The sequence below is a fragment of the Thamnophis elegans genome, chromosome 14 (genome assembly GCF_009769535.1).
Source record: "Thamnophis elegans isolate rThaEle1 chromosome 14, rThaEle1.pri, whole genome shotgun sequence".
Lineage (NCBI taxonomy): Eukaryota > Metazoa > Chordata > Lepidosauria > Squamata > Colubridae > Thamnophis > Thamnophis elegans.
Window position 1 is genome coordinate 22,186,914 of NC_045554.1, and position 12,110 is coordinate 22,199,023.

The window sequence follows — 12,110 nt, forward strand, 5'->3', positions numbered from 1 at the left end:
ATTTGAATAAGAGCCGAGGTGGCGCAGTGGTTAAATGCAGCACTGCAGGCTACTTCAGCTGACTGCAGTTCTGCAGTTCGGCTGTTCAAATCTCACCGGCTTAGGGTTGACTCAGCCTTCCATCCTTCCGAGGTGGGTAAAATGAAAACCCGGATTGTTGTTGGGGGCAATATGCTGACTCTGTAAACCGCTTAGAGAGGGCTGAAAGCCCTATGAAGCGGTATATAAGTCTAACTGCTATTGCTATTGCTATTATTATGTGTAGAGGTCTCCATTTTCTCCTCTAAAACTGCATCTGTGGGTGTGTGCTTCTGATTTGGAGATTTAAAAAGTAGGCTCAAACAATTCTTGTATTACATCCTACAACACTAGGTTTATTTACTTTTGTTTGCTGAACTCTTCACTTTCAGAGATGAACTTGAATAGGTGATGCCCGGTTGAAACAAGAAGCCAAACGGTCATATAGTCGAAGATGCATTTTCAGAACTCAGTCTTACTTCTTGAGTCCTTAAAGAAAGAAATAATATCAGAAATAAAAATCCAGTCATTGTCAAACACTGTATGACTTTTTAGTACGGCTATGGAACTTCGCCTAGGAAAATGGGCTACAGTAGCAATAAAGTGTGGCAAGTGGAATTGAAATGCTGTCGCCAAATCCCCAAATAGGAAACCTACAAATACCCGGGCAATTTACAATTGGATAACATCAGGCATGGGCAAGTTAAAATTGTGATTAGTAAATAATATATCCAAAGAGTGGGGAAGTGCTAAAAATAATTCAAAGCTATCCATACCTGGACCATACCTGTGATACAATACCTTACTGAAATTATTTGCTGGACTGAAATGGACATTTTGACCAAAAAAAAAAACTTTTGGCTACTACATCCTCTTGCATTACATCGTCACAGTGATAACTGTGACCCATTGGGTCGTCTTTCCAGAAATATTTCCTTACCTAAGCACAGAACAGAATGACCGCAGGTGGATTGCTATTAACGGCTATGGTTTTAAAATAATGAGAAATGAAGCATTGCCATATTTCTGTATATACATTATGGCAAATTGACATTGTTCATTGAATGTCTTGGTCCATCAACAAATGTTGAAGAGAGAATGAGGCACCTTCTAATTTTTCTAAGATCCTCCTCATTCAAGGCTTCAGTCAAGCTTTTGTATGTTATTGAACTCAAAGTAGCTTGATTCATTTGGATCTAACTTAGCCTGTTGCCTTTGGTCTTAGATGTCTATCAACCATGTATTTTTGGAATAAACACACTCCTCTCATAGTGGATTATTTGATACACATAGCAATACATTGCCATTAGCTTCTTGTTTATTATTAGGAGCTAATGATGCCAGCCTTAATCTTCAAAAGGAAAGAAGATACTGAAAGTTATCTTAGGAGTGATGGGACTCTGGAATGATTTGCAAACCAATCCCTTATTCTTTCAACATAATGTGATGTGATGTTGTTGGTTCATTTTTGGTGTTGTTTGGTATAATGATGGCAACTCATTTGGCAATTTGTTGAATAAATCTTTCATGTTCAAATACTGCTCTCTGGTTAGGATCAATGTGAATGGAAGCTTTAGGCATGTCTCAAATCTGTTCTTTTGAAAGTTGAAGGGAAATAATAGAGTAGAATAGGAATAGAATAGCTGGAAGGGACCTTGAAGGTCTTCTAGTCCAACCCACTGCTCAGGCAGGAAACCCTATACCATTTCAGACAAATGGTACAGGTTTCATTGTCATTGTAGTTTCTCCAATAATTCAACTATTTCATATCGAATTTCATCATTGTAATGATTTACAATTTCCATCATTTATATTGTAAAGTATACCCATTGTCAGTTCTACACTACCTTGAGGATCCATGAAGTAGATTGGAATAAATTTGGCTTTCTGGTTGGGAATTTGACACTAAATGTAATGTAAGGATGAATTTCCCCTTGAAAAATCACAGAAGGATTTCATCCGTTTCTTGTTGGAAGGAATAACAGAATAACAGAGTTGGAAGGGACCTTGGAGGTCTTCTAGTGTCCAATTCCCTGTTCAAGCAGGAAACCCTGCAGTCCAATCTCTTTTTACAAATCTCCAGCAATGGAGCCCCCACAATTTCTGGAATAAAATGTTCACTGTTAATTGTTCTCACTGTCAGGAAATTTCTCCTTAGTTCTAGGTTGCTTGTCTCTTTGATTAGTTTCCACCCGTTGCTTCTTGCCTTGCCTTCTGGTGCTTTGGAAAATAGGTTGACCCCCTCTTCTTTGTGGCAGCACCTCAAATATTGGAATACTGCTATCCTGTCGCCCTGCTCCTTTTCATGAGATCATCTTTGTTGTGCTTCTCTTCACTCTTTCCAGAGTCCCAATACCATTTTTATATTGTGGTGATCAAAACTGGATGCAGTTTTGCACAAAGTGCACTTTATAATGCTGTAGTAAACTTACTAAATCATTATAAAGTGGTACTAATACTTCACATGACCTTGGATCTATTGCTGTGTTAATGCAGGCTAGGGTTGTATTGGTTTTTTTTTTTATGATGCACACATTGCTGGCTCACATTTAAGTGATTGTTCATTGGAACTCCAAGATTCCTCTCACGGTTACTGGTACTGAGCCAGGTTCCACCTATTTTATACCTATACATTTGTTCTTTCTTGTCTAAATGCAAAACTATATTTTTTCTCACCATTGAATTTCATTTTTGTTAGATAGGACCCAGTGTTCAAGTCTGTCGAGATTCTTCTGGATCTTGAGCCTATCTTCTGGGGTGTTGGCTGTTTATGCCAGCTTGGTGTCATCTGCAAATTTGATGAGTTCCCCTTCTGTTCTCTCATCTAAATTGTTTGTGAACATATTGAAGAGTTGTGACAGAACCTTGGGGTACCTCACTGCTTACTTTCCTCCGTATAGATGTAATTCTATGAAGGACTACATGTTGAATGTGATTTGTCATCCAGCTACAAATCCATCTGGGGGTGATGCTGTCTATCCCACATTTTTCTAACTTACTATTTTGTCAGATACCAAAATCCAAGTATACTATTTCCACAGCATTTTGCTGGTCTACCAGTTAAATTCTTTTTCAAAAAATGAAATGAGATTTGTTTGGCATGATCTATTTTTAACAAATCCATCTTGGCTTCTGGTTATAACTTTGCTTGCTTTGCTTAACATGTTTGCAGATCTGTTGCTTAATTTTCCAGGATCTTTCCAGGTATTGATGTCAGGCTGAGTTTGCTAGATCTAGTTCTTCCTTTTTTTGAAGACAAGAACCACATCAGCTCTTTTCCAGTCTTCTGGTTGGTGTTCCAGGATATTTGAAAGATATGATTCAATGTTTCCAAGATCACAGCTGCCAATGTCTTCAGAAGTCTGGGATATAATCCATCTAGTCCTGGCGATTTGAACATCTAGAATGGGATAGGTGTTCTCTTACCATTTTCTTGCCTATTTAAATTTATTCCTAGTCTGTCTTTTTCTGGTAGGTTGGGCTATTTTTCTTTTTGTGTGAAAAATGAATTAAGCAGCTCAGCTTCCTCCCTGCTCCCCATCACTTCCTTACCATCTTCTCCCATTAATGAAAATATTATTTCCTTGACTTTTTTCTTGTTTTTTACATGTTGAAAGAAACTTTTAACTGTTATTTTGACATTTGTTCACTCTGAGCCTTAGTGTTCCTGACTTAGTCTTTGCAGATTTAGGCTATAAGCCTTAGTTATGTGTCTCTCTTTCCATTTTTAATGTTTATCCTTTATCTTTCAGTTTATCAAGTTCTTGGTGCAACCATGCTGATTTCTTTTTGAATTTCTTTTTCTTTTGCTGTGTTGGGCTTTTAGAATCAAAATTTTCGCAAATGGAGTTGGTGGAGCTGCAGCTGGTGCAGCCAGAGCATGTTTGCGGTAGCATCCTGGTTTTATTTTATTTTATCAATTTTTAGTACTCCCATTGGATCCTTTTTTATTTAACATTTTTTGGCGGAGAAAACAGACCATAACACAGATAAAAGTCTTTGTTGCTTCCAGGGATTAAAAAGGAACGGGAAAAATAAAGAAACGCCATGGCACCAGCCCGTGATCTCTCCCTCCAGTGAAAACAGCAAAACAACCAAGAATTGAGGAGCACTTTGTTGGCAAGAGTTTTGTAAGTAAAACTAACCACTCCTCCATTTCCAACAATTTTGAGAGATTAGAACGGGACCTGCAAAGAGATTTGGCAAAACAGCAGCTACTAGCAGCTTTCCCGATCTGGTGGGGCAAAACAAACTGAAAGCCAGCTGTTCTCACAAACAACTAGTCCAATTTCTGTACGGAGTTTGAGTTAAAGGTTAAAAAGGTAAAGAACAACAAGATAATTCAGAGTACAGAAAGTTTACCTTGGGAAAATTCAACAGAGTTTATGGCAAAGCAATGCCTTCTCACAGCAGAAACGGTGGTTTCAATATTTGAACAATTAATTGCCATCCAACATGATTTAGAGACATTGAAAAAAAATATAGCTGTTTTTCTTCAAGCACAATATCGGGCCCAGGCACCCCCACTAAAGTTCTTACAGCAGACTTGGTTAACTCCCATACGCAGGATAAGGAAGAGGAAAAAGAGCAAAGAGCCAGTTAAAGAATCGGATAAAAAGTGGCAGTCCACTCAGAAAAACAGTCCCTCCCCAGACAAGGCAATGAGCGGGAGATGTATTAATAGAGAAGTCTCACTGGAAGTCAGGAAAGCACCCCCTCCCCACCCCGCAATTACAACAATCACATCGCTCACTACAAGCACAACGGATTGCTCTTAGAATCCATGTGAATGGACTTAATTACAGATGTTGGAATACCCAAAGTGCAATACTAAATTCCCTAAAGCAGGTTCTTCACTGCCACAGGGGGCAGATTGATCTCCGTGCTGCGGAGTAGCCAAATGAGGCCCCAAATTGGAAGTGGATTCTCCTGGCTTTCAAACAGCCCACCATACCACAGATGTTATTTAAGATGAAGGCACATTTAGCCTCCTTTCAAATCTTTCCCATCAGTCTTCTGTGAGGAAAGAGTTACACCGTTAATTGTTAACATGTGAGCTCCTAAGGTGGCTGCCACTTCCTCATTTTCAACCTTGGGAAAGGGAAAGAAAGAAAGTGGGAGTCAGAAAGAAAGAAAGTGGGAGTCACTTGTCTGGTGATGAGATACTTAACAGCACAGCAACTGGCCTCATTAATGCTTTTGGCACTCTCCCAAGGAAAGAACAAGACAACATATTATTCAAGTTAGAAAATTTTAAAAAATCCTTATTGGTCACAATTGACGCAGCAGAGCCGCTTATAGATCTGGTCTCCCCAAAAATTGACCCTCTCACATTTCACCCAGTGGACAAGAGATTGCATGAACATGAGATCATGGAAAATAGAAGCCAAGATCCAAAGGGGCCATTAGAGGTCCCAGGAGATGCTATCATCCTTATGTGAATATCCCATGACACCTTCAGCACCAAACCAAGAAACTGATGCATGCACGCATCTTCCACTTGCATCGGAATGGCAAGCTCTGTTAGCTGGTGCTAAAACCTCTTACTCTGAACAGGTTCCTCAGGAATCTACACAGGACTTAGATGGTAACCCCTCTACTTTTAGAGAAGGCCAATTCTGTGTATGTGACACCTCAATCCATGGCAACAACCCAACAACTTCCCTTTAAATCAAGTTTCCCGATGAGCTGCAAAAGATGACCCACTTTCCCTTATAACCTATAATATAGCGGTCTGGTCTGTTCCATCAAAAGACCAACTCTTTTTTGACTATATATCACAATTTGACATCCTCTTCTTACAGGAAACCTGGGCCTTCACAGAGATTCAGTTAGATGCTGTTGTGGCCCAGCAGGAGCCGTTGGAGCTGCCACCAGACTCCGACAATGAGGGGCCCTATGAGTCAGCTCTGGAGGATGTGCATTTTGAAAAATGGATCAATATTCAGAGGAAGAAAATCTAATAATCCAAAACATCCTGGCTGGACTTCAAAATAATGCAGAAGGACTTAAGAGATTTGACAAGAAATGGGACAGTTTATGGGGTGCTACAGTTAAAGAGGAGAGGGTTGGAGCCCCAGAGATCAAAGAAGAGAATGGAAACATAGAAAATAAAGATAAGATGTCAGATGAATCCATCAGTGGACCAAATACGAGCGAAAGTGAAAAGAAGGGAAGCTGGAAAAGTGTTTTTGACAACTTGGAGCCTTTCTTTCAACTTCAAGATGCAGGAGAGAAAAAAAGAGTGAAAAAGATGGAATTAAGAAGACAAATATATCCAGAAACAAGTTTGATAACCAAAGCTAAGCCTACGTTAATAACAATTAAAGAGCAATGAAACTACATGAGAGATCCTTTAAGCTACAGAGTGCGGAGAGAAATGTTAAACTCTGAAAAGATTCTAATAAGAGAAATGACACAACTGCTGGCGAGAGAGAAAGGATTATTTTGCTATTGGAAAGACACTGGCTGATAATGCCAATTGATGATAAAAATTAGCTAATTTTTGATGGTTAATAAGTAGGGATTTTAGTATTTTGTAGACTCAAAACAATTGGCAAAGGGTGGTGCTGATGGGCCTGGAGAAGAAAAGAAGCAACATAACGCTTAAGTTCCAAGATTCCTGGAAGTGGAATGATTACCCCTAAACTAATATACCGTCCTCAATTCCACACAGTTTCACTTTTATCTCTCTGTTGTTTCCCTTTCCACCTTCCATGAGTTAGTTAGCACTAATGTGAAACTTGCAACTATCCTGACCATCTTACCAGGAGGAAAGCATACAAAACCAGAATGAACAACTGCATAAAAATGTGCACCACCCCCTGCCACCAGAAAGCTTTTTCCTTTTGTTCCCCCCTGATATCCAGTATCTTCCTTCTACGCTATTAATCTAAAAGTAGAGGCACTTGTGGTCTTACTTTTAAGAACAACAAAGCCTTCAGGGAGGCCACCTCGGAGTCCCAGACCAAGGCTGTTCAGATCAGATTGCTTCCGCGTTTGGATCCACTCTTGTATAAGTGGGATATTCTGTTTGTCCTGCAGGTTGTTTAGATTTCTGCCCAGCAGGCCTTTCACATTTTCAGGGGTTAATTCCTACAGAATAAATAGAACAAAACTAGTTAGAAGCAACTGTCGCTTTACTGCAGGGAAGGAGTGAAGTTGTCCTTGATTAAAGTCACTGCAAGTGAGCAGAAACACTTCTACTTTTCTTACAGTTGAAGTCATTGCATTTCACCCCACAATGATTGTAACCCTGAGATGCCCAAATCTCCCCAGCCTGCTGAGGGAGAGGAACCAACCAGCAAAGACATCCATGCCACTTTCTCGTGTCATCATTTGGCTGCACCCATCTTCTCCCACCCATACCGTCAGCTTAGAAAAGGAAAAGCAACTATGTGTGTGGAGTGAGCAGGTGAAGATGAGCTGAGATAAGAGAGAGACCAGTGGTGGAATTCAATTTTTTTTACTACCTGTTCTGTGGGTGTGGCTTGGTGGGCATGGCTTGGTTGTCATGTGAGTGGGTAGGCGTGACTTGGTTGTCATGTGACTGGGTGGTCATGGGTGGGTGGTCATGTGATTGGGTGGGCGTGGACAACTCAATGTCACTCATGTCGAGAGACGCTTTGCCTAGCCTGACCTCATGACCTTGGGGATGCTGCAATGGTTGTAAGTGTGAAAAACAGTCAAAAGTCGCTTTTTTCAGTGTCATTGTAACTTTGAATGGTCACTAAGTGAACTGTTATAAGTCAAGAATTATCTATACAAAAATACAAAAAACTTCTTTGCTTGCAAAAAAGCTGCCCTAAATACAGATCATTAGGTTAGAAATACCTGCAAGCTGGAGTTACAAATCAGGCAGGGTGCCAGAGTACCTTGAGGAATTAAAATACAATGATAACTATCAACATTAAAATGCAATGATAACTATCAACAGCCAACTCTTGCTCATAAAGTGAAACCCTTTAGCAAAGTGGTCATTTAAGCTCTCCAGAAAAAGCACATCCAGGAGAAGTAATCCTTAGATCCAGCTGCACCTCTTAAAGATACCAGCTGGTCTCACTCACCTCATAAGATATCCTAAGGCAGTGTTTCTCAACCTTGGTGACTTTAGGTCCTGTGGACTTCAACTCCCAGAATGGCTGGGGGATTCTGGAAGTTGAAGTCCACAGGACTTAAAGTCACCAAGGTTGAGAAACACTGTCCTAAGGAAATCATCCAGATTTAAGGAAAGATCACATGCCCCACAGAAGGCAGTAAAAAAATCAGTGCCAACACCAGAATGTTTCTTTCCTGCCTTCTTTACAGGATTAACCTTGTAAAGTGGAAAAAAACAAAAGGAGTTTTCTTCTAACAACCGATTCTCCAAACTGCTTAGAAAATTAATTACCAGTTCTAGTGAATAGGCTAGAACTGGTTGAATCCCACCTCTGGGTGTGACCAACTTGATGTCACTCGTGTCAAGGGGTGCCTTGCCTGGCCTCTCCTCGCCTCAAAGGCCTCAAGGAGATACAATTTCCCTATTTATGTATTACTACTGAACATCCAAAATACAGGTGAAACTCGAAAAATCAGAATATCATGCAAAAATTCATTAATTTCAGTAATGAAACTTAAAAGGTGAAACTAATATATGAGATAGACTCATTACATGCAAAGCAAGATAGTTCAAGCCGTGATTTGTCATAATTGTGATTATTATGGCTTACAGCTCATGAAAACTCCAAATCCACAATCTCAGAAAATTAGAATATTACATGCAATCAATAAAATAAGGATTGTTCAAAGAACAATATCGGACCTCTGAAAAGTATAAGCATGCATATCTACTCAGTACTTGGTTTGGGCCCCTTTTGCAGCAATTACTGCCTCAATGCGTCGTGGCATGGAAGCTATCAGCCTGTGGCACTGCTGAGGTGTTATGAAAGAGCAGGATGCTTCAATAGCGGCCTCAGCTCTTCTGCATTGTTCGGTCTCATGTCTCTCATCTTTCTCTTGGCAGTGCCCCATAGATTCTCTATGAGGTTCAGGTCAGGCAAGTTTGCTGGCCAATCAAGCACAGTAATCCCACAGTCATTGAACCAGGTTTTGGTGCTTTTGGCAGTGTGGGCAGGTGCCAAGTCCTGCTGGAAAATGAAGTCAGCATCCCCATAAAACTCATCTGTGGAAGGAAGCATGAAGTGGTCCAAAATCTCCTGGTAGACGGCTGCATTGACCCTGGACTTAATGAAGTACAGTGGACCAACACCAGCAGATGACATGGCTCCCCAAATCAACACAGACTGGAAACTTCACACTGGACTTCAAGCATCTTGCAGTGAGTGCCTCTCCATTCTTCCTCCATACTCTGGGTCCTTGGTTTCCAAATGAGACGCAAAAGTTGCTCTCATCAGAAAAGAGGACTTTGGACCACTGAGCAACAGACCAGGTCTGTTTTTCTTTAGCCCAGGTAAGACGCTTCTGACGTTTGTTGTTCAGGAGTGGCTTGACAAGAGGAATACGACATTTGAAGCCCATGTCCAGGATCCATCTGTGTGTGGTAGCTCTTGATGCACTGATTCCAGCCTCAGTCCACTCCTTGTGAAAGTCCCAACACTTTTGAATGGCCTTTTCCTGACAATCCTCTCCAGGCTGCGGTCATCCCTGCTGCTTGTTCACCTTTTTCTTCCACACTTTTCCCTTCCATATAACTTTCTATTAATGTGCTTTGATACAGCACTTTGGGAACATCCAACTTATTTTGCAATTACCTTTTGAGGCTTTCCCTCCTTATGGAGGGTGTCAATGATGGTTTTCTGCACAACTGTTAGGTGAGCAGTCTTTCCCATGATTGTGATCCCTACTGAAGCAGACTGAGAGATCATTTAAAGCCTCAGGAACCCTTTGCAGGTGTTATGGCTTAATTAGCTGATTAGAGTGGGACACTTTGAGCCTAGAATATTGCACCTTTTCACAATATTCTAATTTTCTGAGAGGGTGGATTGGGGTTTTTCATGAGCTGTAAGCCATAATCATTATGACAAATCACAGCTTGAAATATCTTGCTTTGCATGTAATGAGTCTATCTCACATATTAGTTTCACCTTTTAAATTGCATTACTGAAATAAATGAACTTTTGCACGATATTCTAATTTTTCAAGTTTCACCTGTACTCTATTTAATCCTATATGCCATAAGGGACGTAGTGTCTCAGACGCTGAGCTTGTCAATCAGAAAGGTCGGCAGTTCGGTGGTTTGAATCCCTAGTGTCGCATAACGGAGTGAGCTCCCGTTACTTGTTGGCTTTTGCAGCAATTCGAAAGCACATAAAAATGTAAGTAGAAAAATAGGGACTACTTTTGGTTCCTGACTCTAGGGGGTGGTGCTCATCTCCCTTTCAGAGCTGAAGAACCAGCGCTGTCCGAAGATGTCTCTGTGGTCATGTGGCCGGCATGATTAAATGCCGAAGGTGGACAGAACACTGTTCCCTTCCCACCAAAGGTGGTCCCTATTTTTCTACTTGCATTTTTATGTGCTTTCAAACTGCTAGGTTGGCAGAAGCTGGGACAAGTAACGGAACATCCACACTGAAGCAGCTCATAATTCAAATAAATGCAAAATCCTTTAGAAGGGAGTATGAACTGTATTATGAACTTTAACAGCTGTTTGGCAGTTGTAAAGACTGAGCTCCCAAGATTTCTGGAGATGGCTGCGCCCACGTGGAAGGGCTTGGAGGCTGCAATTAGCCCTGCCCAGCCTTTTCTTGGGGACCTGTGTCTTACAATAAAGCATTATGTAAAGTTTTCATCTGTTTGATTCTGTGTGTAATCACAGGATACACATGTAGGGAATGCTAAAATTCAAAAATAAAATAAATAATGACCGGAAGCTGGGGATTAAAACTGCAACTGCATGTGGGCAGGAGGGTGGGGGAGGGCTAATGTATTCTTAATAGGGCCTCAGATTAGTTGAAACCCCTGAGTACCTATCCAATGGGACCAAAGGCGAGGGAAAGGGGCGTCGTGTTAGGGAACCCCTTACTTTTGAATTCAGGAGTGTGTTTTTGGGCTAGAACTTACAGTTGAAGTCTTGCTCAAGCTCACCGCACTTTGCAAACTGCCTTTTTTGTTTCCTTTTATTTTTGTTAATAAAATTCTTTTCTTACCAATCCAAGTTTTTGTAAGGATTTATTTCCAACACACATGCCATCAGTCTCACACTTCTCTGGGTTTTATGGGCATACTGTCCTTGAAGTGAGATTTTGGAAGCATTTCTGCTCAGAGAATAATTTATATTATTACTGTAGTTTTGTGGTTCGCCAAAAGTGTCCTTTCTTAACAGAGCCAGATGAAATATCTTCCTGCTCTGCTTGAGCAAGTTGATTGATTAGAATAGAGATAAATATCTTAGAATATAGAGCAATGTAGATTCTAGTGTGAACATGGTTAGAATAGAAGCATCCTATGGTTGAATTTGTGGCATGCTGACAATAATTTGCCATAACTGATTCTTACAATTAGTATGTGATATGTGCAACTAAGGATGATAGTCTATTCCAGTGATGGCGAACCTATGGCACACGAACCACAGGTGGCACACAGAGCCATTTCTGAGGGCACGCGAGGTGTTGCTCTGTCTGCTCTGGTGCACATGCGTATGCTGGCCAGCTGATTTCAGCCTTGATTTTCAGCTGTTTTTCGCCCTCGAGAGGGCAAAAAACAGTCCAGCGTGCAAACCAGAAGTCTGAATTGTTTCCGGCCTCTGGAGGGCCTCTGGGAGTGTGGGAGGCTGTTTTCACCCTCCCCAAGCTCCTAGAAAGCCTCTAAAGCCTGGGGAGGGCAAAAAATGGGTCCACCGTGCCGTCCCGTGCCAAAAGCGGGGGGAGGAGGGGTCATGCACGCATGCACACGGGGGGGGGGTCACTCGCACATGCGGGTAGGGGTTGTGCACATTGCTGGGGGAGGGCGCATAGAATTATGGGTGTGGGCACGCACACGCAGGCCCCCCCGCACTCCCCCCGCTTTTGGCGCACAATGGCAAAAAGGTTAGCCATCACTGGTCTATTCTATACACTTCACCTTGCTAAAAATGCTAAAAATGCTACAGGTAGCTC

General features: G+C 41.3%; 1 protein-coding gene across 1 annotated transcript in view; it reads right to left on the bottom strand.

The window, feature by feature from the left end:
* Positions 1–377: 377 nt before the first annotated feature.
* Positions 378–12,110, bottom strand: part of MSLN (mesothelin) — a 44,400-nt gene continuing 32,667 nt past the window's right edge. Inside the window, exons 12-13 of the mRNA XM_032230907.1 lie at positions 6,939–7,113; positions 378–507 (exon numbers count right to left, since the gene is read on the bottom strand). Of these exons, the coding sequence (XP_032086798.1) occupies positions 494–507; positions 6,939–7,113 (189 nt within the window). The 3' untranslated portion in view covers positions 378–493. The remainder of the gene's footprint in view (positions 508–6,938; positions 7,114–12,110) is intronic.